Here is a 25,069-nt window from a genome sequence, read left to right as displayed (position 1 = left end):
TGTACCCTGCACTTTTATTCCTTTTACTTCTGCTCATGATATTAGACGGTTGTCACGGACTAAGGGAAAACTTTCCTTGAACTGTTGACTTTTTTGACTTTTCTTCGTCCCTTCGGGGATAGTTAATGCAAAATCCTATAATTTAGCTTACATTTTGTCCATCTCTGATGACGAATCTAGTTTTGATCCCAAAAATAATTCTCGAATCGTACACAATCTCGATGGGTTTGATAGCAATCATAATGATATTAATAATGACAATCTTCTTAATGACAGTGAAAATGAAGACAAGTTTGCCATAGAACTGCAAGGAATACCGATTTCTATAATATTGGAATCATCTGACTTTGAGATGGAGCCAGGTAAAACACCTTCAGAAGGAGCTTTATCTTCAACATAAGAACAAGAAGAAATAATTAAAATCATTTTACGAAGTTGAAAAGTTCTACCAGTAAGAATATCCTCGAAAGAAAAAGAAAAGCAAGTGATTGTGTCAGAAGATGCAGTTCCACCAGTGCAAGAAAGACCATCTTCTGAAAGCATTGAAAAATCACAAAGTAGGGCAGATTACAACATTCTAGACCATTTAAGGAAGTTACCTGCTAAACTGATCATCTATGATGCCCTCATTCTTTCAAAGGAAATGTGGGTATCATTGATAAAGCCTTTTTAGATCCTGAAATTTGTCTAGCTCACTTAGCTAATACTTCCTTTGATGAGGCTTATTCGTTGGCAGTCCTGACTAAAATCACATTCTTCGATAACGATATACTTCTGGGCACAACTAAACATAATCACCCCTGTATATTTCAGTGAATGTTGAATGTGCAACGCTTTCAAGGGTGCTCATTGATCCCAGTGCTTCAATAAATATCATGAACTTAAGAACACTGCTTATCTGGACATTTATACCTGTAGATTAACAACAGACAATGATGTTACGTGGTTTCAACCAACAAGGAGAAAGAGCCGTATGGTCATTTACATTACTCTTGAAAATCGGTGACTTGATGATAATGACAAAATTACATGTCATAGACTCTGAAACTTCCTTTAATGTTTTACCTAGTTGTCCATGGCTCCATGAATTCAAGATGGTCCCATCGTCACTACATCAGTGTATTAAATATCTGTATGAAGGACAAGAGTGCTGCATTAAAGGCGACCGACCTACAACCATTCTCAATACACGAGATTGACATACATGAAGACGCTGCGTACTATGTTCTGCTAAAAAAAACATTTTTCCACTTCCAAGACAAGACAACTCTTTAGCAGATGCCTTGACAAAACTGGCAAAAGAGTTTGTTTACCTAGAAGAGAATCATGTTCCAATTTCAGTGCAAGGACGTCAAGTCCTCTCCCAAATAAACATGGACAACATTCACAAAATCGGCAAAAACGCGATATTAGTGAACACGAAAAAGGAGGAAAATCGAGATTGGAGACGATCATTCATCGAATATTTGCACTATGGAAGATTATCTAAAGAAAGTTCAACTGCAAACCAAATTAAGCAGCGAGCGTTGTCCTACGCTTTAGTGGTTACGATGTCTGAGAAAATCTTAAGCCCAAGACATCGTTAAAGAAGTCCATTTAGGCCTCTGTGGTGCACATCAGTCAGGGCCAAAAATGGAAATGAAAATAAAAAAGCTTGGATACTACTGACAGCAATGATGACAAACTATATAAAAACTGCCAAAAGGTGTCACCAATGTCAGGTGCATGAAGTGGTCTTACATCAACCTCTAAATGTGCTACATCCAATAATTGCGTCCTAGCCATTTGAATATTGAGGTACAAATGTAATAGACCTTATATACCCTCCATCATCAATATGTTATCAGTTCATTTTGGTTGTAACAGACAACTCTAAATGGGTAGAAGCAGTACCACTCAGAGAGGTGAAAACAAATCAAGTGCTCCAGTTTTAAAGACTTACATTGTCTAAAGGTTTGGAGCTTCGCGAAAGGTAATTTCAGACAATTTGACAGCCTTAAAAAATACAGAAATAAACAATTTTGTTCAAAGATATGAAATAGATTGGAGGTTTTCAACAATCTATTACCCTAAATCTAATGGGTTAAGCAAAGACTTCAAAAAAGACATTAAATGTCACTCCAAAGCAATGGCATGAACGATTATCATAAGCTTTATGAGCTTATTGCACTACATACCGAACACCGACTCGGTTAACTCCATTTGCTCTGGCGTACGGGTCCAAAGCATACTTCCACTTGAGGTACAACTCTTTGTCAGAATAGCAATTACTGTTCAAACAACTGAATAAGAAAATGCAAAATTACGTCTCAAAGAACTCGACAACCTAGAAGGCAAGCGTTTTGATACACCAAAAATATATGCATTTTTAGACCCATATTTTATACTCATTTTTAGTGATATTGTACTTTAATGAAAGATTTAGGGTTTAGGGTTTAGGGTTGGATAGATTGACTGTAAACAAATATTATTGCTTTTTAGATGGTTGTACTGGTTATCACCAAATTCTAATTGCTCCAGAGGATCAAGAGAAAATAACATTTACAAGCCCTTATAGAACATTTGTTTTCCGTAGAATATCTTTTGGACTATGCAATACACCTGCAACATTTCAAAACTGTATGATGTCAATTTTTAGGAATTTTATTGAACATGGAATGAAAGTGTTTATGCATGATTTTTCTGTATTCAAAACTTCGTTTGAATTATGTTTAAATAATTTAAAAAAAGTTTTGGAAGTACGTGAAAGAATCAACCTAGTATTAAATTGAGAAAAATGTCAATTTATGATTGTAGGAGGTAGTGTACTTGGACATAAAATTTTTGAAAATGACATGGAAGTAGATCCTGCAAAAATTCAAGTTATTAAAAATTACCACCTCTTATTAATGTTAGAGGAGTAAAAAACTTTCTACGACATGTTGGTTTCTACAGACGGTAAATAAATTTTTTTTCAAAAATAACTAAACTTCAAAAATAACTAAATTCAAAAATAACTAAACTATTATGCCAACTTTTAGAAAAAGATACGAAATTTGATTTTAATGAGGAATGCATAAAAACATTTGAATTATTGAAATAAAAATTAATCACTGCACCTATAATAGTTCCATCTAACTGGGAAAAATCATTTGAAATAATGTGCGATGCGAGTGATTATGTTATTGGGTCTGTTTTAGGACATAATGCCCAACAAAGTTCTTAAAGTAATATATTATGCTAGTAAAAACTCTAAATGATGCTCAAATTAACTACATTACTACTGAAAGAGAGTTGTTAGATATTGTTTATGCCTTTGATAAATTTAGACCCTATTTAATTGGAACTAAATGTATAGTGCATACAGATCATTCTGCTATTAAATACTTGATGCAAAAGAAAGATGTTAAACCAAGATTAATTATATTGATACTTTTTTTGCAAAAGTTTGATTATACCATAGTTGATAGAAAGAAAAATGATAATCAAATAGCTGATCATTTGTCTAGACTGAAAAAAAAATATTAATTAATTTTGCAAATGAAATTTTAGAAAATTTCCCTAATGAACAATTATATAGTATTGATGAAATAAATGTACCGTGATATGCTGATATAGTAAATTATATTGTAAGTGATATTCTACCACCTGATATTAAAAATTCACAACTAAAGAAATTCATTTATGATTCAAAATTTTATTTTTGGGATGAATCATATTTATATAAACAATGTAAATATTTATAATTAGAAGGTGTGTGCCTTATGAAGAAACTCAACAGATAATTGAAAAATGTCATGATTCTAAATTTGGAGGATATTTTGGAACAAATAGAACTACATATAAGATTTTGCAAGCTAGATTTTATTGGCCTAATCTTTTTAGAGATTTTAATGAATATATTAAAACATGCGATCGATGTCAACGAGTAGGAAACATTTTTAGTAGAAATGAAATGCTTCTAAATTACACATTAAAAGTTGAAATTTTTGATGTGTGGGGATTAGATTTTATGAGATCATTTATGCATTTCTTTAGAAATTTATATATATTACTTGCTGTTCATTATATGTTCAAATGTATTGAAGCTATTGCTGTACCTAGATGTGATGCTTGGAGTGTTTCTAAATTTTTAATTAAAAATATTTTTACAAGATATGAAATGCCGAGAGTATTTATTACAGATGCAGGATCTCATTTTAGGAATAAAAGAATAAAAAAATTAATTAAGAAATATGATATTATACATAGATTCTCTATTGCTTATCATCCTCAGACTAGCGGTCTAGCAGAGATATCAAATCGTGAAATTAACAAATTTTAGAAAAAGCTGTAAATCCCTATAAATTGGATTGGTCTGCTAGATTAGATATTGCATTATGAGCATATAAAACTGCTTATAAGACTCCTATAAGAATGTCCCTATATAGATTTATTTTTGAAAAAACATGTCAATTACCAGTTGAATTGGAGCATAAAACATTTTGGGTTATTAAAAAATTTAATTTTAATTTAAAGGATGCTGGTGAGAAAAGATTATTGCAACTCAATGAACTTAAGGAGATTAGATATGAATCATATGATAATGCAAAAATCTATAAGAGAAAATGAAAATATGAAATAATTAAAAAATTATTAAAAAAAGTTTGAACATGGACAAAAAGTTTTATTATATAATACAAGATTAAGATTATTTCCAGAAAAACTGAAACGATATTCATTCCACCGCCATTTTAGAGTCTATTAGTGTTTTTTCTTTAAGAATTTAGAGTTTTTGTGTTGAGATTAACTGTGAATCTTTCTCTAAGAGTGTTGGAGAAGGAGAAAAGTGAGAGATTTCTTCTTCCTACATTTCCTAGGAAAAACTAGAAAGGATTTGTTTTGAGAAAGAGTTTTAGATAAGTATTTGTTTTATTTACCGTTGTATGAACTTTCTTTTATATATGAAATTTGTATTTTGTTGTATATTCTTATGAAGTTTGAGTAGTTTTCTTTATCTTTCTCCCTACTTTGAGATATGGTGAAATGAAAAGATAATATGGATGTGCCAATGTTAAAATATAAAATAAATTGTGATGATTTTTCAACTCCGAATTTAATTTACTTTTCGATCTGGCCAATTGAATTGTTAAAATTTATTGTGAAATATATGATCTGGGAAATGGAGTATGAGTTCTACAACAGAGTTAGGATCACATTTGATTCCATGAAGGAGAATTTCGTTCATGAAATTAAGTGCAAATAAATAGGGAAATATACAATGTTGGCTGTAGAATTGGAGATTTTAAGGCGACAAACTAAAATCTCCAATTTGGTCTTAGTGTTTAAGAACTAAAGCGAGAGTTAGCCTTCAGGTGAAGGGAAATGAGAGCTCTAGAGTGGGAGCCAATATCCTCCTAGCCTAGCCACGGATTTAAGGACTAAACCTGGGATTAACCAATGATTTTCTATAACACTGTATCATGATAGAGAATTAAAACTGCGTCTATTTGACACAATACATATTAAAATCATTTATCTCATCTCATTTTACCAAAATCTCATTGTAAATGAAAATATGTTTTTTCACATAAGAAAATCTTCATCACATAAATATAGTTTATTAATTTAGTAGTTGCTGTTTAAACTTTACATATCAGATTTGCTAGTAGTTAAATAATTTAGTTTTGATAATATCTCAACATTCGAAATTAGTGACAGTAAATTCGTTTTACTTTCTGTGAATTTTTTAGTTAGTTTATCATTTCAAATTTAAACCTTCCTCGTGAGATTGATATTTGTGGCTTAAATAGAAAGTCTTTTATTACTTGATAACGATACATATACTTGCGTAGAATCCCAACATTAATTGTTTAAATTTCTTATTTATAAAAAATTGCATCAACTTTTGGCACCGTTGCATAGCGGAGTCAACTTTATCTATTTTGCACAACTATATTCTTGGGATCACGTTTGCAAGTGCAACAAAATTTGGAATTGTATCAAGCAAATATGATACGGGCCCACGACAAATTGGTTCATCCAAGAACATTCCAAAATGGCGATATAGTTTTTGTAATTCGAACTAACTTGGGAAGGCTCGTACATTTTCGGAAAAACCTATTCGTGAGGATTCTACCAGCTAGTTGACTGCTAAGGAGAAAGAATTCTATCTCCAATATTATGCAACGTGAAAAGTACTTGTTTGTAAACTGGGGAAATTAAATGGTATAAATAAAAAATATTAATGAACGTCTGTTTCTTCTTATTTTGTTATGATTACATGATTGAAATCTTGTAATCAGAAACATGTTTTGCTCAGTGGCCTAGAGGTATTACCTCTGAATTCCTTCAAAATTTAAAGTAACAATGATCCAAAATGAACTCCCAACGAAATCTGATACAATGAAATCAAATAGACATTGACAAACTGAAGATAGAACCAAGATAGACATGCTTACATTCCTCTGTTACTTTCAGAAAAATTTCAAGCAACATACTTATTTTCACTTTCCGCAGCGGTGTTTGCTTAGCACTAGACCATAGATGTGTTGATGCAAGATCAAGAATTCATTTTGACTTTGATGTGGCACAATAAGAGATGTTGTATAATGGACCGTTGCTGTCCATTGTCAGTCTGGAAGAGGTAGGAGATAGACCACCTCTTCTATAGTTTCGATCCAGTTCATAGACAGATTTGCTACCGCAAAAATCAAAAGTTGACAGTGGGTGAATAAAATCCATTGTGGCTGGTGCCACAGTGGATTTTAACAAAAATAAAAAACGGGTTAACTCACACACAATGCTGAAATCGAAAAAAAGGACTAAAAAGAGCTGAAGAACAAAAGGAATAAGAACTTCCCCCACAGTCCATGGAAGAAGACGTCATTGAATTTGAATTTCATATTACTGAGTACACTCCGGGAGAGTCCTATACCCAACTTGGATTGGAGAACTTCGACCTTGAGGATGAAATGAAAAAAGTTATCTTTGCGTCAAACTCCCCCACCACGCAGGTTGTTGACCTTATGACAAGACATAGCCTGTGACTCAACAAGTTATTTTTGAAGAAGAATTAGGTCGCATACAGACCATAAAGCGACATTTCTTCGAACACCACTTCTTGCAGTGATGGCGAAAATATTGACATGTTAAAAGGCATCGTGTTATACACGATAGTGTTCAATGAAGAACAAGATATCATCATTGAACATGTAATAGAAGCTCGTGATAGAGGACATGCTGGATATTTGGAGAAAAGAACTTACTCAGAACCCAACCAATGGAAAAAAGGAAAAGGGAGAATGCCATCCAATATGGCTATTGCTATAATCATGCCGAAGATAGAGATGACAACCCTTCAGGTATCTTGAGATATGAGTGGGTCGATCCTATGCCTGTGATCATTATCAAAATATTAAAATAACCTATGACATAGAGTATACTGCCACCCAACTGCGTCCCAGACAACTGCATTATTAATATATATGAGGAAGGAGACTGTATTCCCCCTCATCTTCTCCTTCCTCATATTGATCATCATGATTTTGAGAGGCCCTTTTGCACCATTTATTTATTGAACATATGTGCTATGCTCTTTGGAAAAGAAATACAAGACTGAGGACCCGGAGAGTTTAGAGGTTCGTTTCAGGTACCTCTTCCACGTGGGTTAGTATTAATCTTCCAAGGGAATGGAGCCGACATAGTGAAACATTGCATCCCGACAGTCAATCGATAACGAATTTCAATAACACTTCGAAGGATGTGTCTTGATAAGTGTTCTATCGACTATCAACCTGTGTCGGAATTGCAAGGGCTACAATCTTTAGAGCTACCGTGACCCTATGGATGTCTAAACACCCGATTTCTCCTATAGTGTTTTGGAGTGTAGGATATCTATAGTAGTTACTGTGCCAACATATAATTGCTTGGTGACCCTGACTGCTCCTCATGATGTGTATCGATATATATGATGTTATATTATGTTTGATGTAATATCGACATATTATCTGTATGCTGGACAATCTTAATGGAGTCCTTTTGTTATAAGTGGATTTTGCCATTGACAATTTTCGTGTAGGTCTGGAAAGGCCAAGATAGACAACATGAATGACACAAAAAGATGAAAATAACTAAACAAATAACAAAACCTCATGAAATGACTAAAAATCAATTCTAGATTTTTATACCAACTAGACGACAACTATAAGTAAAGTGTAATTTCCTCCGGGTGGCTTAGACCGAGCTAACAAATAAAAATTTAGAACGACATTATCAACTAAATGACAACTATGGGTAAAGTGTAATTTCTTTCGGGTGGCTTAAACCCAACGCACGTTAAGAATTTGTAATATGCTTAACCAAATAAACCCTTGTGTGACAGCCACACATTTTCCTATACTTGCATGAGTTACAGTCTTCCTAACACGAAATTATGGCTTTCCTCTAGTTTACCTATTCTCCTCTTAGCTATGATGCAAGTCCATTGACATTTCTTCCTAACGAGTTAGGAACATGAGTCAATATTAGACCTTCTTAAATGGAATATGACATCCATTTTCTGCTTACTAGTACGAGTTACAACCTTTCTGACACATAATTATGAATTTCCTCTTGTCTATCTCTTCTCCTCTTAGTTAGGATATAAGTCCATTGACATCCATTCCTAACGAGCCAGGACATGACACTCAACATCTTTGAGAATCGGCATAAGACCTCCTTCAATGGAATATGACATCTATTCTTACTCCTGTTGGTGGAATCTTGATCCCTCCTGACACGGAATCACGACTGTCCTTTAGCTTGGCTGTTTTTTTTTACCAAGGATATAAGTCTATTGGCATTTCTTTCTAATAAAAAGAGATGCAATATTGACATGCTAAAGCTTCCGAGGCCTTTTCTTGATTCTTAACTTTCCTTCCTTGACAAACTTTGAAAGATAAAGGAGAGATCTTCCGGACACAGATTATTCCTCTTCTTTTCTTTTTTTAATTTGCCATCTTATGAAGGAAATTCCCAACAACAAATTGCAACTTATATTGGACATTTTATTGGAACATATCATAATTTTTTGTAAATTGACTAATGTGTTCGGTCAACGTCAATATGTACGACATACTTATATGGTACGCCACACATATTGGGGGTCCGTTTATTGACCTCACTTTTATGAGGACTCATCTCAACTACATGTACAAGCTCAAGCTCTCAACCCTTTGGCTGAGTGGGTTTAGGGTTTAGTGCCTGAATTGACTACTAAGGGTAATACATACCTTAGACCGCTTAGATCAACATGGAAATCCTAAGGCTCACAATGACCATCAATATCAGCTTAAGAGAGGGACATACCCAAATTGATCCGTGGTTTCACTAGTAGTCTCCCTAACCCCACCAAACCTTAAAATTCAGACTAGTTTGTTCTTTTGAACTTCAAAAGGGATAAAACCGTAGGATGGTCAATGTGAATTAAACTTAACTTTATTTTGACCTAGATGGGACCAAATGGTCGATATGGTCAACCTGACCACCCTGGTCAACCCTTCGTCAACATGATCATATGACCTACCCTTTGACCCCATGGTCACCCCAACCACCATATAGTCAACAAATAACCTATATGGTCAACCTGACCACCCTGGTCAACCCTTGGTCCACATGGCCAACATTGGATTATATGACCAACCCATTGACCCTATGGTCAACCCAATCTCCATATGGTCAACAAATAGCCTATATGAACAACCTGACCACCCTGTTCAACCCTTGGTTAGCATGGTCAACAATGGACCATATGACCAACTCATTGACCCTATGGTCAACCCGACCTTCATATGGTAAAATTGACCATTTTGGTCTTGGTTGACCCATGGTCCAATTGGTCAACCTATGGTCTAAATGATCAACACTGGTCCAATAATCAACCTATGGTCAAATGGTCAACCCTAAGCCATCATGGTTAACTCATGGCCTTATGGTCTACTTTTCATTCTCATAATTAATTAATTAATTAATTAAAAGAACGAATTTATGATCCATTGGGCCTAGGTTTAACCCTAATTTAAAGCTTAAAGCCCAAGGCCTTAAACCATGGCTCAAGCCAATTGATTAGGCCCATGGTCCAAGCCCATGATCAAATAGGTCACCCATGACCTACACCAACCCATCAGGCCATTTAATAACATATATTCACATGAAAAAAAAAAAAAGGGAGAGGGGACAAAAGAAGTTATGCTTACCTACTTCCCCTCATATTTGGCACCCTAGTCCAAATAACCAAAGTTCCTTCAAGCTTGGGATAAGGAGAATATCTGCGAAGTCCAACCACAATGCCACCACCCTTCCACAATGCCTCTATGCCATGAAATTCTCCCTTTTCCTCCATTAGAGCCAACTTGGACAAAGCCTCCAAGGAGAAGAATTACCTCCATAACTCCTCTCCTTGATCTTCAAAAACACTTCGAAGGAGCTAGAGGAATCACCTCAGGCCAATTTTGGCCCCATCCAAGCCTCCCATGGCCATAAAGGACCAAACCCAAGAACTTCAAGATGGCATGATGCTCTCCAGTTAAACCTCCACACTTTTGACATTCAAGAGAAAATCTTCTCCAAGCTATAAGCAGTAGATTTCTCATCTCTCCAAAGCGTGAATCCCACTAGGATGCCCTAATTTTAAAACCCAAATCCAAGAAAAATTTCGAGTGTGACATGAACTCTACCAAAACCTCAAATTAATTCTTCCAATAGCTTCCTTGAGCCTTAGGAATATATTTCCCATCGAAATTGAGCCTCATTGAGCCCTCTAACCTACCTTAAGACCAAACCGAGCCACCATTTCACCTAGCTCATACCTAGGCCCATTTTCGGATCAAATTGAGCTGAGGAGCTGCCTAATGTCAAGGCGATCACATCTGAAAAACTCAATCGAGTCGACATCTCTTGGGCAAATGTTTGGATCACTAACCTTAAAAATTCTCTCCGGCCTTGTCTTTTGTGAAATAAATGTGCACCCCATACTCAATTAACTGTATGGATGTGATCTCCGAGGTTAGATGAAGCTTTTGAAACAAGCCCCATGCGATTTCATGGAAAATCAGGAGAGATCTTAATGTTTGAACATTGATGGTATTCGGTTAATTGTCCCCTGGGGACGATCAACGGTTGTCGTCCATTTCTGTGTATCAGAAATGAACGACATCGATTAAGCCGAACCATACATTCGTGAGGAACGGAGGACCGGATCGCAGGCCAGCTCAAACGACAGCGTGCATATCGCCTCGTACAGGAATCCGCCGTGTGGACTTCGGAGCTACCGAGGATGGACGTGGTAACGCGTCAGATAAGTAGGAAAATAGGGGTTTTCCTATTTATTAAAATCTAGAAAAAAAATAACTTTAAAAAATCATATCTTTGCCTAGAAAATTCATAAAAATAAATAAAAAATACCCTTGGACTCAGGAGACAAGAGTGAAAAATTTTAAAAATAAAATTGACAATAAATGATTTTTATTTAATTTTTAATCAATTAAATACTCCAAAGAGTATTTTAATTATTAAAAATTATATATAAATCCAAAATTTATAAAATTTACAAGGATTACTTTTTTCGTACTTGGTAACATTCTCGGAGTTTTTCAAGGTTAGAAATTATCCCTAAATTAAAAATCACCAATTTCTATCATCCCTATAATTATTAAAAAAAATAATTATAAAAAATCAGAAAATCAGAAATTGAAATGGAAATTAGTTAGGAAATTTAAGGTAATGCTTATAATAAAATTTCCAACCTTTGAAAAAGTCTAAAGTAACAATTTAGATATTTAGGGGTAAAATTGTAAATTTTAAAATTTACACTTTAGACCAAAATTTTCTAAATTTGGTTTATTGCTTTTAATCCTTAGGTTTAAAGGATTAAGAGTGGTTATTTCATCTGATTTTAGGTTTACCTTCTAAGGTTAATCCAACCTAACTTTAGGTCTGACCCATCTTAGACCTAAACTTAACCCTTAAGCCTTAATCAAGTTGGACTTAACCCTAATCTTTAGGTATAACCCATCTTAGACCTAAAATTAACTCTTAAGCCTTAATGAAACTAAGCTTAATCCTAATCTTTAGGTCTAACCCATCTTAGACCTAAACTTAACCCTTAAGCCTTAATCAATCTAAAACCCTTAATCCTTAATCAAATTAGACTTAACGCTTATCTTCAGGTTTAACCCATCTTAGACCTAAACATAACTCTCAAGCCTTAATCAAATTAGGCTTAACCCTAATCTTTAGCTCTAACCCATCTTATACCTAAACTAAACCTTAAGCCTAAATCAAATTAGGCATAACCCTAATCCTTAAAGTCTAACCTAACTTAGACTTAACCGTAAACCTTGGCTCTCACCCCATTAGACGCAATCTAAACCTTTAATCTTAGGTTCAATCCAATTTGAACCTAACCCTAAACCTTGGGTCAAACCCACATTATACCTAATCTAAACCTTAACCCTTAGGTTAAACCTAAATTGAACCTAAGTCTAAGTCCAAACCAAATTGGACTTAATTCTAATCCTTAGGTTCAACCTAAATTGAACCTAAGTCTAAGTCCAAAGTAAATTGAACTTAACTTTAACCCTTAGATTTGATCCAATTGAACCTAAGTCTAAGTCCAAACCGAATTGGACTTAACCTTAACCCTTAGGTTCAACCTGAATTGAGCTTAAGTCTAAGTCCAAACCAATTTGGACTTAACCTTAATACTTAGGTTCAACCTAAATTGAATCTATGTCTAAGTCCAAATCAAATTGGACTTAACTTTAACCCTTAGGTTCAATCAAATTAAACCTAAGTCTAAGTCTAAGTCCAAACTAAATTGGACTAAACCTTAACTCTTAGATTCAATCCAAATTGAACGTAAGCCTAAGTCAAAACCAATTTGGACTTAAACCCCATCCTAATTAGGTTTAACCTAAATTAAACCTAATTAATAAACTAAGTCTTAACCACATTAGGCTTATTTAAACCCTATCCTAAATAGGTTTAACCTAAATTAAACTTAATTAATTAGCCAAGTCTTAACCACATTAGGCTTAGTTAAACCCTATCCTAGTTAGGTTTAACCTAAATTAAACCTTATTAATTAACTAAGTCTTAACCACATTAGGCTTAGTTAGTTTAATTAGGTTTAGTCTCAAATAAACCTAATTCACTAAGTCTTAACCATATTAGAGTTAGTTAAACCCTATTCTAATTAGGTTTAACCCAAATTAAACCTAATTATTAACTAAGTTTTAACCACATTAGACTTAGTTAAATCCTATTAGGTTTAACTTTAATTAAACCTAATTAATTAACTAAGGCTTAATCACATTAGACTTAGTTAAACCTTATTAATTTAACTAAGTCTTAATCATATTAGACTAGTTAAACTTAAGTCCTTAAGAAACTTTAGCCTTAGATTCAATCCACACTGAACCTATGTCAACCTAAGACTTGGGATAAATCCACGTTAAACTTATGTCAACCTAAAACTTATGATCAACCCACATTGAACGTAAGTCAACCTAAATTTTAGGTTCAACCAAAGTGATCCTAAGTTAACCTAAATCTTAAGTTCAACCCAAATTGAATCTAAGTTAACATAAGTTCAACCTAAATTGAACTTAAGACGAACCCTAAGTTCAACTTACCTGAACTTATCAACTAAAGCATCAGGTCGACCCAACCTAACTCAGGTTAACCCAGCTCAACTAAATCATCGGTCCCACCGATCTAACTTGGGTTAACCCAACTCAATTGAATCATCAGGTCAATCTGACCTAATTCGGGTTAACCCAAATTAAATCACTGAGTCAACCTAACTTAACATAGGTTATCTCAATCTTTGGGTTAGCTCGAACCAAATTAAATTAACTCGAATTGAGATTCTACTTTAAATTTGAACTAAGTCTTAACCTCCGTTTAATCAAGGATTAATTTAAGTCTAAATTAATTCAGATTTCATGCATGTCTAATTAACTTAAACTTGATATAACCAGAGGTTTAACTTTAATTAGTTCAGTTTAACCTGGTCTATTTTAAGTTAGCTTACTTGATTTTCTTTCGTTTATTTCTAAATCAAATGAAAGCAAGTAAAATTAGTTTTATTTTAAGCAACCTGGTTAATCCTATTAAACTTTGGTCGATTTAAACAAATTAAAGATAATTCGAGGGACAATAACCTAATCTAGTTTACCTCGAGTTATTTGGAATCTCATTTCAGATTAGTTCAACTTAGTATGGCTTAATCTAAATATGAACTAAGGTAAACACAGGTTAGAGGTTTTGGTCTTATATTCGAGAATAAAAACACGCTTAGCTTCAATCAGGGACAATTTGGGCTAAAGTACCAAACCAACTTATATGACATAAAATCTATCTTAAAAGACCTTAAAACTTAATCTTGAACCTTAAAATGTAACTTGATTTGAGAAGATATTATGGAGAAGGCAACACATTGTTGCTAACAAAATATCTTCCAGTTACTCGTGACTAATCAAATCGCGAACCTTAATTACTCGGGATGACGAAACCATGAAATCTTGATCGGATCATTCTAAACAAAAATAAAACAAAATAACAAAAATAATTAATCCGCTAATAAATCATAAGCAGCATAAAATTTTCTACCCCTAAAATCCAAAAAAGACATTAAAACTTAAATGTAATCTTAATGAACAAACATCACCAAATGCAACTTTAACCAGCATATCCTGGTTTATGAAGATCTCTTGGACGACGCAATCTGTGGTTGCCGACAAGAATCTTCCAGTCAGAGTAGGTTAGCCACCTCTCAAGCTAAATAAATCCAGGTACTCCAATGACCCCGAGACGACGGAGCCATAGACATCTTGAACGGGTCGTCTAAAAATTTAAAAATCAGCAAACAAAATAAATAAAACAAAAAGGTATTTTTTTTGCTAACTTTGTTTTGCAGGGCTACTGAAGAAAGGTGAACTTTATCGCAAATATTATCGTAGATTTTCTTTAAATATTATAGGGTGTGCTAACTCTATTTTGCAGGGCAATTGTTTCGGCCACTCAAGTCATGGATCAAGGAATCAACCTTAACCAAACAAAATTCTAGGATAGTTTGATATCAACTACTCTTTGGATATGATTTTTGACATTCCTTTCATTGACACTATCTTTGAAGTATTTGAGAACAAATTTAAACCTTAATCAGAAGTTTTCTTAAATAATCATTTATTATTTAAAATGTAATTAAATATAGGGACTTGTCCCAATAGGAGCATGTGAACCCTAGAACATGTAAATAAACCTGAAATCTTTGGTATGATGCTTTCATAAGGTTTCTTTGGTCGCAGTGAATTTATTTATGAAATCTCCTTAAACATTTATTTGTTTTCGATTATTTGCCTTACTTCCCCTGATTTCTCCTCTCTTATATCCATCAATATGGTATGAGTGGGAAGAATTTAGGAAAGGCAGAAAATATAACGATAAACAAATTGGAAACTTCTCAACACCGATATCAACAAATGACAAGATCGAAAAAATAGGCGATGGAGATGACATTCTGATGGCGACAAGCCTCTCTAATTTAATGATAAATATATTTCAAACCGAATTATGATGGATTTATTTATAAAAAATCCATACTAGTGGGAATTCTCTTAACAAAAATACTCACTTAAATTTCAAATCGAATGAGTTTTTATTCTTCTTTCAAGTTAGAAGTATCTCTAATTGAATGGTCTGCCCCCATGTCGGTGCTCCTATGTTCCTAGAATATTGTTTCTAGCTCTAGCTTCAGCCCCACTATACTTCACCAACTTATTATTGGTGATGTTACAATCAAATATCATTATTATGGAGATATATACGTCATCTAAAATCAGAACTTTGATAAACTTTGTCAAACACAACCCCTTAAGAATATTAAATTAAATTATGAATGCATAATAATCTAAGTAATATTAAGTTAATTAGTGCTTAGAGCTTTCGTTATCCATCCTCCACCTTTATTTGTCTTGGTTGATAATTTTAAATCTGACTAAAACTCACAAAGAACTAATGTCACATTTAGTATATTCATATGCTCATAGTTATGAATCCTATGCTATTAAGGATGTGACTTTGCTCCCTTTCCACTTTATGGTGATGCCTAAAACGTACTCTTAAATCATACTAACTGTACAATTATCCATACTGCAATTTGTAGTTGTGGTTAATCCTATATGTTGTGAGCAATAAGATTAGGGCATCATACTTTTTATTAGCCAATGTTAGCTGTGAAATTCTCTATGTTGATAGGCTTAATTCATAGATCTACATGGTTTCTTATATGAGCCAACCCGTGACTATTAACAGGGACCTTTTAATCAAGTTGGATTGACTATCTCCTTAGACTAAGTAGTGCAACTTTATGACAACTTAAAATAATGAAATAATGAGATCTTGATTGAGTCTACCATCATTCTCACACCATACACTCTTAATAACCACATAAACCTTTATCTTCCCAATTGAATATGTTGCAGGTTGGTTCAAACAAAAACCATTATAACAAATTATCATAGAACACATAAATTAGCCTTCACCAAAAGTGCTCCTATGATCGAAAGGGTTAATCAATCATGAAAGCTTATACCCATGGAAAGCCTCAAACTAAGAATACTAATAAAGTTCTTAATATCGGTGAAATCTCTTGGTAGTATTTTATCTACTATCTATTTCCTTCAAATCAATTCGGAATCTCTTAAAACTAATAGATTTAGGTGGTGATTCTTAGGGCCTATAATTATTTATAATAATTACAAATTAGTATTTTAAAATAACTGAAAATATATCACGAGGCTATCCCCTCTCTAATGATGCTCAAAATATGCTTCCCTAGCACATGAAATGATTCCTTATTCTATGAATTGTGTGATTAGTAAATCAACCAACTTGCTTAGTACCTAGGGCAATGGTGCCATGTCTTAGCCATCGGGCGAGCTACATAAATGCATGTAAAAAACTACATTGATACTAAGATTTTTAATGTTATAGGTGTTTATGCTCCTCAAGTAGGTTTGATATCGGTTCAAAATAAAATTTTGGAATGATCTAGAAGAACTAATTCAAATACCTCTTCTAGAAAGGATTTTTATTGGAAGAGATTTAAATAGCCATGTCGATAGAGTTGTGGAAGATTTTAGAAATATTTATTGGGGCTATAGTTTTTGAGTGATTAATAAAGAAGATAGAATTATATTAGATTTTGCTTTAGTGTATGATTTTACTATTGCTAATACTCTATTTAAAAAAAGAGATGAGCATATTATTATTTATAAAAAAGGATTTAATATAAACACATTAATTATTTTCTTATAAGAAAAAGAGATCATCGAGAGTGTAATGATTGTAAGTTCATTCCAAATGAAAATTTAAGTATTCAACATGTATTATTAGTTCTAGTTTTAAAGAAAGAGTTGTAGGATAAAGAATATAAAGAAATATTGTCACTATATTTGATGTGGGTATTTAAAAGACACAAGTAAAATATATGAGCAAACTTCGAGATTTCAAGATTTGGGATGTTCAGAAAGATGCGAATACTATATGTGATAACATAACAAATACTATTAAATAAGTGTCAAATGATGTATTTGGAGAATCAAAAGAAAAAGTTTTTATAAATAAAAGTAATTGATTGTAGAAAAATAATGTGCAATAAAAGATAAAATATAAGAAATTGTGTTATAAGATTGATTTAAATGTAAAAACTTAGAGAATTGAGAAAAATATACGGTAGACCTTGTGACGCTAAAAATTTTGTCTCTTGTGATCATTATAATATATTAGATACTAAAGATGATGAAAAATATATGTATAAAATAACCAAATAAAAAGAAAAAGAAAGTAGAAATTTAATTCAAGTATAATGCATTAAATATGAAAATCAAAAAAATCTTTTTTTAAAGGAAGATTTTCAACATAGATTTGTGAGTTACTTCGAAAAACTTTTCAATGAAGTTTCTTTAAATATTATCTACCTTAGTAATCTTAATATTATTAGTAATAGTAAAATATTTTATTTTTATTGTCACATTAGTAAAAAAGAAATTGAAGTGACTTTAAAGAAAAACAAGGGAGGAAATTCAGTAGGGTTTGATGATCTCTTTTGAATTGTGGAAATATTTAGGAGATTTTGGAGTTTATTGGCTTATTAAATTCTTTAATATTATTTAAGAACTTAAAAGTTGTCTGAATAGTGGAGGAAGAGTATTTTAGTCCTTATTTTTAATGATAAAGGGATGCACTTGAGTGTGCAAATTATAGAGGACTTAAGTTGTTGTGTAATTCTTTAAAACTATGAGAGAGTAATTGAACATAGGTTAAGACGTAATACGAAAATTTCTCTTAATCAGTTTGAATTTTGGTTGGGCAAGTCTACTATGGAAGCTATACATTTATTGAGAGGTTTGATGGTGAAGTACAGAGAGAATAAGGAGGATCTACAATGTGATTCTAATTGATTTTGAAAAAACTTATGATAAGGTTTCAAGAGAAGTCTTTCGAGAGTTCTAGAGAAAAAGAAATTGATATAACTTATATTCAAGTTATTAAAGATATAGATACTAGAGCTGTTACTTTTGTTCAAACAAAAAGAGGATCTACCAATTATTTTTCTATTCAGTTGGATTACATCAGGAATTGACTTTAAGATAAGTTATGGATACTCTTCCTGGACATTTATAGGAGGATGTTCTTTGGTTTATTTTTTGTTTATGATATCCTTCTTATGAATAAGACTAGATGAAAAAGTTCAAGAAAAACCTTGAATTATGGAGGTCGACATTAGAGGCTAAAGGCCTTTGTTTGAGTAAATCTAAAACTCAATCCATGGAATGTAATTTTAGTAGTAACTCTAGTTGTAGAATTGTAACTATGTGTGATCAAATTATTAAAAATTGTGATCGTTTTAGATATCTCGGGTCTATTGTTTAAAGTGAATGTGATATAGATGGGGATGTTATTAGTAGAATTCAAGTTGGTTGGTTGAAGTGGAGGAATGCATCATGCCTATTATTTGATAGAAAAAATACCACTTACACTGAAAGGAAAATTTTATAAGATGGTGGCGAGACCTGTAATGCTCAATGGCGCAGAATGTTGACCTTTAAAAGGGAAACATAAAACAAAGTTAAGTGTGTTCTAAATTGTGACCCCTAGTGACGTATTTTAGATCCCTTGAATCTTGAGGACGGGGTAGGTGTTGGCGACCCTATTAAAGTCATACAGTAGCACTTACCCACACTGTGCACACACTTAAATGTTGTGATTTGGCTGTCCGTGTTTAGATGGTTTGCTAGACTAGGACTAGGGTGTAGTCAAGATTTTTTTGTCCTGGATATTGTTTTTTGATTATTTTTATGTCAAGATTTTCTTAAAGTCATACAGTAGCACCAACCAGTCATTTTGTGCTACTTTATGTATTTACTCGGTGTAAGATATGCACACTAGTATATTGACACGCCTAAAAATTAACTACTTTTTCATATATATTTTATATGCTTAATTTTAATGTTTTATGCTTAATTTTAATGATTTTTAATAATATTATAATTTAAAGGAAGATATTTTGCATATTTTTGATTTCAGGTATAAGAAATGAACATTTGGAGAAAATAAACAAAAATGATGCAATTTAGAGTAAAAATGAGCAAGAAAAAAAATTCTGACTTGTCACATTTCGATATGTCTTTCTATGCTTAATCTACTTTATAGTTCTCACATGTTTTTTAATGAAATAACACTTTAAAGAAATGTTATTTTTATGCTTATTTTGTAGATTTATCTGTTAGTAGTGAAATGCAACTGAAACGGAGTGAAATAGAGTTGAAACGGAGCAAAACAGTGGAGCTTCTGCAGGGTGACGCATGATGCGCCAAAATTCATTGAACTGGCGCATGTGTGCCAGATTTGGCGCTAGATGCGCCATGGACGACTTTTTGCGGATTAACGCAAATCAGGATAAATTTTGGGCAAATTTTCAAATGGACACTTGTTCTAAACACCCATTAGAGTGATTCAATGTATCTAGACACTTTGGAAGATTCTTTTATGAAGAGATATGTCTCTTGGATCAATGTACATGACTTTTGAATTCAAAAGAGTTGACTTTTGGATAAAATTTTGGAGAAAATTTTGAATTCTTTTGGGAGAGAGACAACCTCTAATAAAAGAGAGAGAAGTCTAGGGCTTCAAGAGGAGTTTTGAGTGGTGTGAGTGTGTGTGTGTGTGGCGTGGAGAAGAAGGCAAGAGAGAAGCAAGGGCTTGTAGATTTTCTTTAAGGATTGTAAGAAGAGAGAGAAGGTGAGAGATTTCTTCTTCATTACACTTCTAAGAGAGAATTGAGAGTGCTTGTAAAGAGAGAAAAATTTGAAGAGAATTTGTAGGGATTTGCTTGAGAAGGAGTGTGAGATAAGTTGTCTTTTATTTCTTTTGTATTGTAAACTTGTTTTTATATATGAAATTTGTGTTTTGTTGTATTCTTCTCATGAATTTTTAGTAGTTTTCTTTATCTTTCTACCTATTTTGAGATATGATTTGTGAATAATTGATTTTTTATATACAATTTTGAATGTCAATAATTTGTGATGATTTGAACCCAGATCTTCATTTACTTTTCGATTTGACTAATTGAAATGTTAAAATGTGTTGAGAAACATATGTTTCGAAAGAGCTATAATTTCTAAAACATAGGGAGAATCACATTTGATTTCATGGGAGAGTATTTCTATTTCATCAATGGGGTTGAGTGCAAATAAATAGAGAAATATACTTTGTTGGATGTAGAATTCGAGATTTTTAAGGTGACACATTAAAATCCTCAATTGATCCAGTTCATTGGGAACTAATGTGAGATTGTTAGCCCTCATATCCCTCGGCTGAGGTAGTAGTGGGAGCTCTAGAGTGACAGCCGGTATCCTCCCAGCCTAGCCACATAATTAGAGACCAAACTCTGGATTAGTTAATGTTCTTTATGCACGTGGAAGAGGGTAAATAATAACATTGCTCCTATTTGACACAAAATATTATATATATATATTTTCAAATGACTTTAATTTGTTCACTATCCATATACTCATTGTAAAGGAGAAGGATGCTTTCTTAAATTTGAACTCTTCGTTACAAAATTTTGTTTAGTCTTTATAAATTTAATTTTAAAGTTTAGAAATTAGTTTAGTAAACTTAGTTTTTTTAGTTACATTTCTGTTAGCATTCATTAAACTTCTTTTAACTTGTTTTTCTTACTTTAATTTTTATAGTTTGAATATTGTGATTTATGTTATTATCATAAGAATCTTCATTTTCCAAATTAAGACTTGATAATAGTATATTAGAATTAGCCTAAGGGATTTTTTACTGCGCTTCTTTGTGGGATTGATACCGAGGTTTTTAAAAAATACCCTATATTACTTGAAGCGATACATGCACTTGCGTAGAACTTCTAGTGTTTGAACTATTTTATATATTCTATAAACATTTCTATTTTGCACATTATTTTGCACATTAAATATGGGTTAAGATTTTGGTCATAAGTTGGGTCAAGTTGTTGGCCATTATTTTTGAAAGCTAAATTACTGTGTAATTTCGGGACGAGTCAAGTTCTTGACACTGTTACCGGGGATTTAAATTGCGTAAAACATGCAAAAAAACAGCACACACTAGGGGCGCATCATATATTAGTGTTGGTTATCTTGTAAAGAGTTATATCCAACAGGGAGCAGTTGCTGTTAAGCGCTCATCCATTGGACATGGTTCATCGTGTTGAATATTGGTAGCTTTTGTGCTAACTTGATTTTTATACAGGTCGAGTCTTTTTTCAGACTTTGTTATGTTCCTTTTAGAGTCTTTTGGAGACTCTATACTAGAAATAAGGTACGAGCACGGGTTGTAAGGTACTTGACGCGGAACTACATGGCGAGGACCAGGAGCAATTAGCTCTTGTCTCGTACCTTAATTTTAAAATTTTTACTTTATGTATAGTTTTTAGGATCAGACATATACATGCAAAGTATAACTGTCTTTTTGTTTTTCTAAAACAAGACTTTGATCCAATACTGATAAATGATATAGACTCTGATGATTAGTGGATTGTTGAGAAAGAAGATCCGGTGCTTCCACATGAATCTTTTTGGATGAATGAAGAACATGTTTTTAATGTTGATGTAATCAGAAATGTGGCCACTATAAATGCAAATAAAGAATAAAAAAATAATACACAAGGAAGAAATGATATTTTTTATAAAATTTTCATAGGAAAAGGAAAATGAATGGAAGAAAACGTAAGTTTCATATTTATATTTAATTGTTCTTTACATAAATATCCATTCTTAATTTCTTATAGAAAAAATAACCCATCTACGAATGTCATTTTGTTTGTGTTTGTAGTTTTTACAACAATGATAATGACAACAATGATAATGAGAAACAAATAATGAGAAACAAATTATGAATGCACCTGAGATTGAACATGATGATGACTTCAATGAAGTGAACAATGAGTGCAGAGAATAAGAAGGACTTAGTTGCGATTTGGACGCAACTATTGGTGAAGAAGAAGATTTTGATGATGAGTTTAAAGAATGAAGTAGCTTCAAGGATTGAGATCAAATGATCATAAATTTATTTTTTGGCTCTAACATGTTTACTTATTCTTATATGTTTCAAATCTTTTTGATGGATTTTTTGCTAGTATATTGAAGATTCTAATCCTAGAAGACTTGCTTTGTTTGTGTTTAATTTTTTTATTATGCACAAATAGTTTATTTTTTTTTTAATATTTATATTTCTTATTTTTTTTTAATATTGTAGAATTTACGCCCGACGCCTTTTAAAACATTGGCTTAGATGAGAATGCTTAGTTGGATGGGCGGCTTTACACATAGAGACAAAATGCAAAATGAATATAGCTGTGATATGGTTGGTGTAGCTCCAGTGGCAGAATATATTAGAGAGAGTCGTCTTAGTTGATTTGGCCACATTAAACGCCGATCATCCGATGATACTGTTAGAAGAGTGAATGTCTTAAATTCGATTTATGTTAAGAAAGATAGATGTAGAACTAAAAAGACTGGGGCATATATATATAAATGATCTTAGTCTATTAGATTTAAATGACAATATGACACTCAATAGGACGCAATGGACCAAAATGATTCATGTAGCTGACCCCACTTAGTGGGATAAAAGCTTGTTATTGCTGTTTAAATTTATAGAAGCATTTTTGGAACTTGGTTTTGAATTTTAAATTAACATGATTTTTAAAGTAATATTTTTTAATATAAATAGGGATTTAAGTGTTTTCATTTAACTTAAATCAATGAATGAATCACATTTGTATAAAAAATTATTCAATATTTCTCTCTCCCTTATCTGTTATATTGATTCCTCTCCTTCCGTGTTCTTCCAATGCCAACTTCCAATACTTGAATTGGGAAGGTGGTGATGATAAAGCTTTTGGGAGTTATATATCTTTCTACACTTTTATTTATTTTGCTAATCCATTCTCAGTTCTGAACATTTTTCTATTTCTTTCATTTACATTTTGTATGTCATCGGCTGCATTTGTGCGAGAAATATTTGTTTAGTTTTCTACATTTTTAAAGTTACTCATAAAATTCACTTGTTGTGTTAAGACAAAATTGTGAGGTAAACAGGCTTGCTTTCTGATTGCTTGTACTCGGTGGCTACTGTTTCTGCATAAAGGACAAGCTTACTTGCAAAACTTGAGTTTATATTGCACGCAAGTTCAAACATAAATGAATGCTCATTTGTAAAGAAGACTTACAAACTTAGGATGTCTAGTTTTGATGAACTGAGTGTACCATGTTCCAACACTAAATATTACAGGTCAAATTTTGTTCTACTGCTTGGCGTATATTGGTATTCTTTCTTCTTATTTTTTCCTCCTGATTTTTACTTTCAAACTCTAGAACCATATGCTGGAAACAAAGTGGAAAATTCGATGGCATCGGGTTCGACTGCTCAACCTGCCCAAAAAAAATAAAAAATAATAAAAAATCATGGAGAACCATTTCTTCTATAAGCCACTCTTTCTCGGTTTTAATTGTTTTTTGCTGCTTAAGCAGTACATTTTCAAAACCTATGCTTGTCTATTATTCTTGTGTTATTCTTTTTGTTCTTTCAATTTTTGTGGGGCCTATATGCCATGCTTGTGAAACTAACGCTTGATTTTTCTTTTGGTAGACCAGGATGCTTTCCAGAATGAACCAATGAACCTACTTCCTAAAAGAACTTACCAGCCCAGCACCATCAAGCGTAAGAGGACTCATGGTTACCTTGCAAGGTCTTTCCTTCAATCTCTCTTACAATATTATATATATATGTATATATCTTTATTTATGTATTTATAGATAGATATATAAACATATATGTATGTATATATATACATACATATGTATATGATATGTATACATACGTACATATACATGTATCTCTACACAAATGTAGATATACATGTATATATCTGTATCTATACATGTATATGTACGTATGTATGTATATCTATATATATATATATATACATACATACATTATGCTGTGTATCCCGGTCTCTTGGTTGACATCTACGGTATAAGTCCCCTCAGGTCCTCTGTCACAATTGACCTTAAGGAGGTGGTACTCGAATTGTTAGGCTCATTAGGGGTGACTGGAGGCTCGTATAATTGACTGGTTATTCCTTTAAAGTATATTGTTGCTTTTGCTTTTTAGTTTTGGGGATCCACCTCCCCTTCCTCTTTTGTGCTCCTTTTTTTACTATTAATATATATGAAGCCGTATACTGCTCATTCTCTAATACACACACACACACATATATATGTATGTATATATATATATACATACATATATGTTTATATATATATACATACATATATGTGGAGGTTTACCTTGGAGTCTAAAGGTCTTCTTTTGAGTAGAACTAAAACTAAATTCATGGAATGTAATTTTAGTAGTAGTAGATCTAGTGACAGAAGTATTACTATGGGTGATCAAATTATTAAAAAGTGTGAACGATTTAAATATCTTGGGCCTGTTGTTCATGTTCAAAGTA

At 32.6% G+C, this 25,069-nt stretch overlaps 1 protein-coding gene across 1 annotated transcript in view; it reads left to right on the top strand.

Annotated features, from left to right (window-relative positions):
• LOC110038359 overlaps positions 1–25,069 on the top strand; it is a 49,798-nt gene that overhangs the window by 18,862 nt on the left and 5,867 nt on the right. Inside the window, exon 2 of the mRNA XM_020743167.1 lies at positions 24,205–24,304. Within this exon, the coding sequence (XP_020598826.1) occupies positions 24,205–24,304 (100 nt within the window). The remainder of the gene's footprint in view (positions 1–24,204; positions 24,305–25,069) is intronic.

The sequence above is a fragment of the Phalaenopsis equestris genome, unplaced genomic scaffold (assembly GCF_001263595.1).
Source record: "Phalaenopsis equestris unplaced genomic scaffold, ASM126359v1 Scaffold232685, whole genome shotgun sequence".
Lineage (NCBI taxonomy): Eukaryota > Viridiplantae > Streptophyta > Magnoliopsida > Asparagales > Orchidaceae > Phalaenopsis > Phalaenopsis equestris.
The sequence above is the reverse complement of the archived record's forward strand: the minus strand, read 5'-3'. Positions and strand labels throughout refer to the sequence as shown.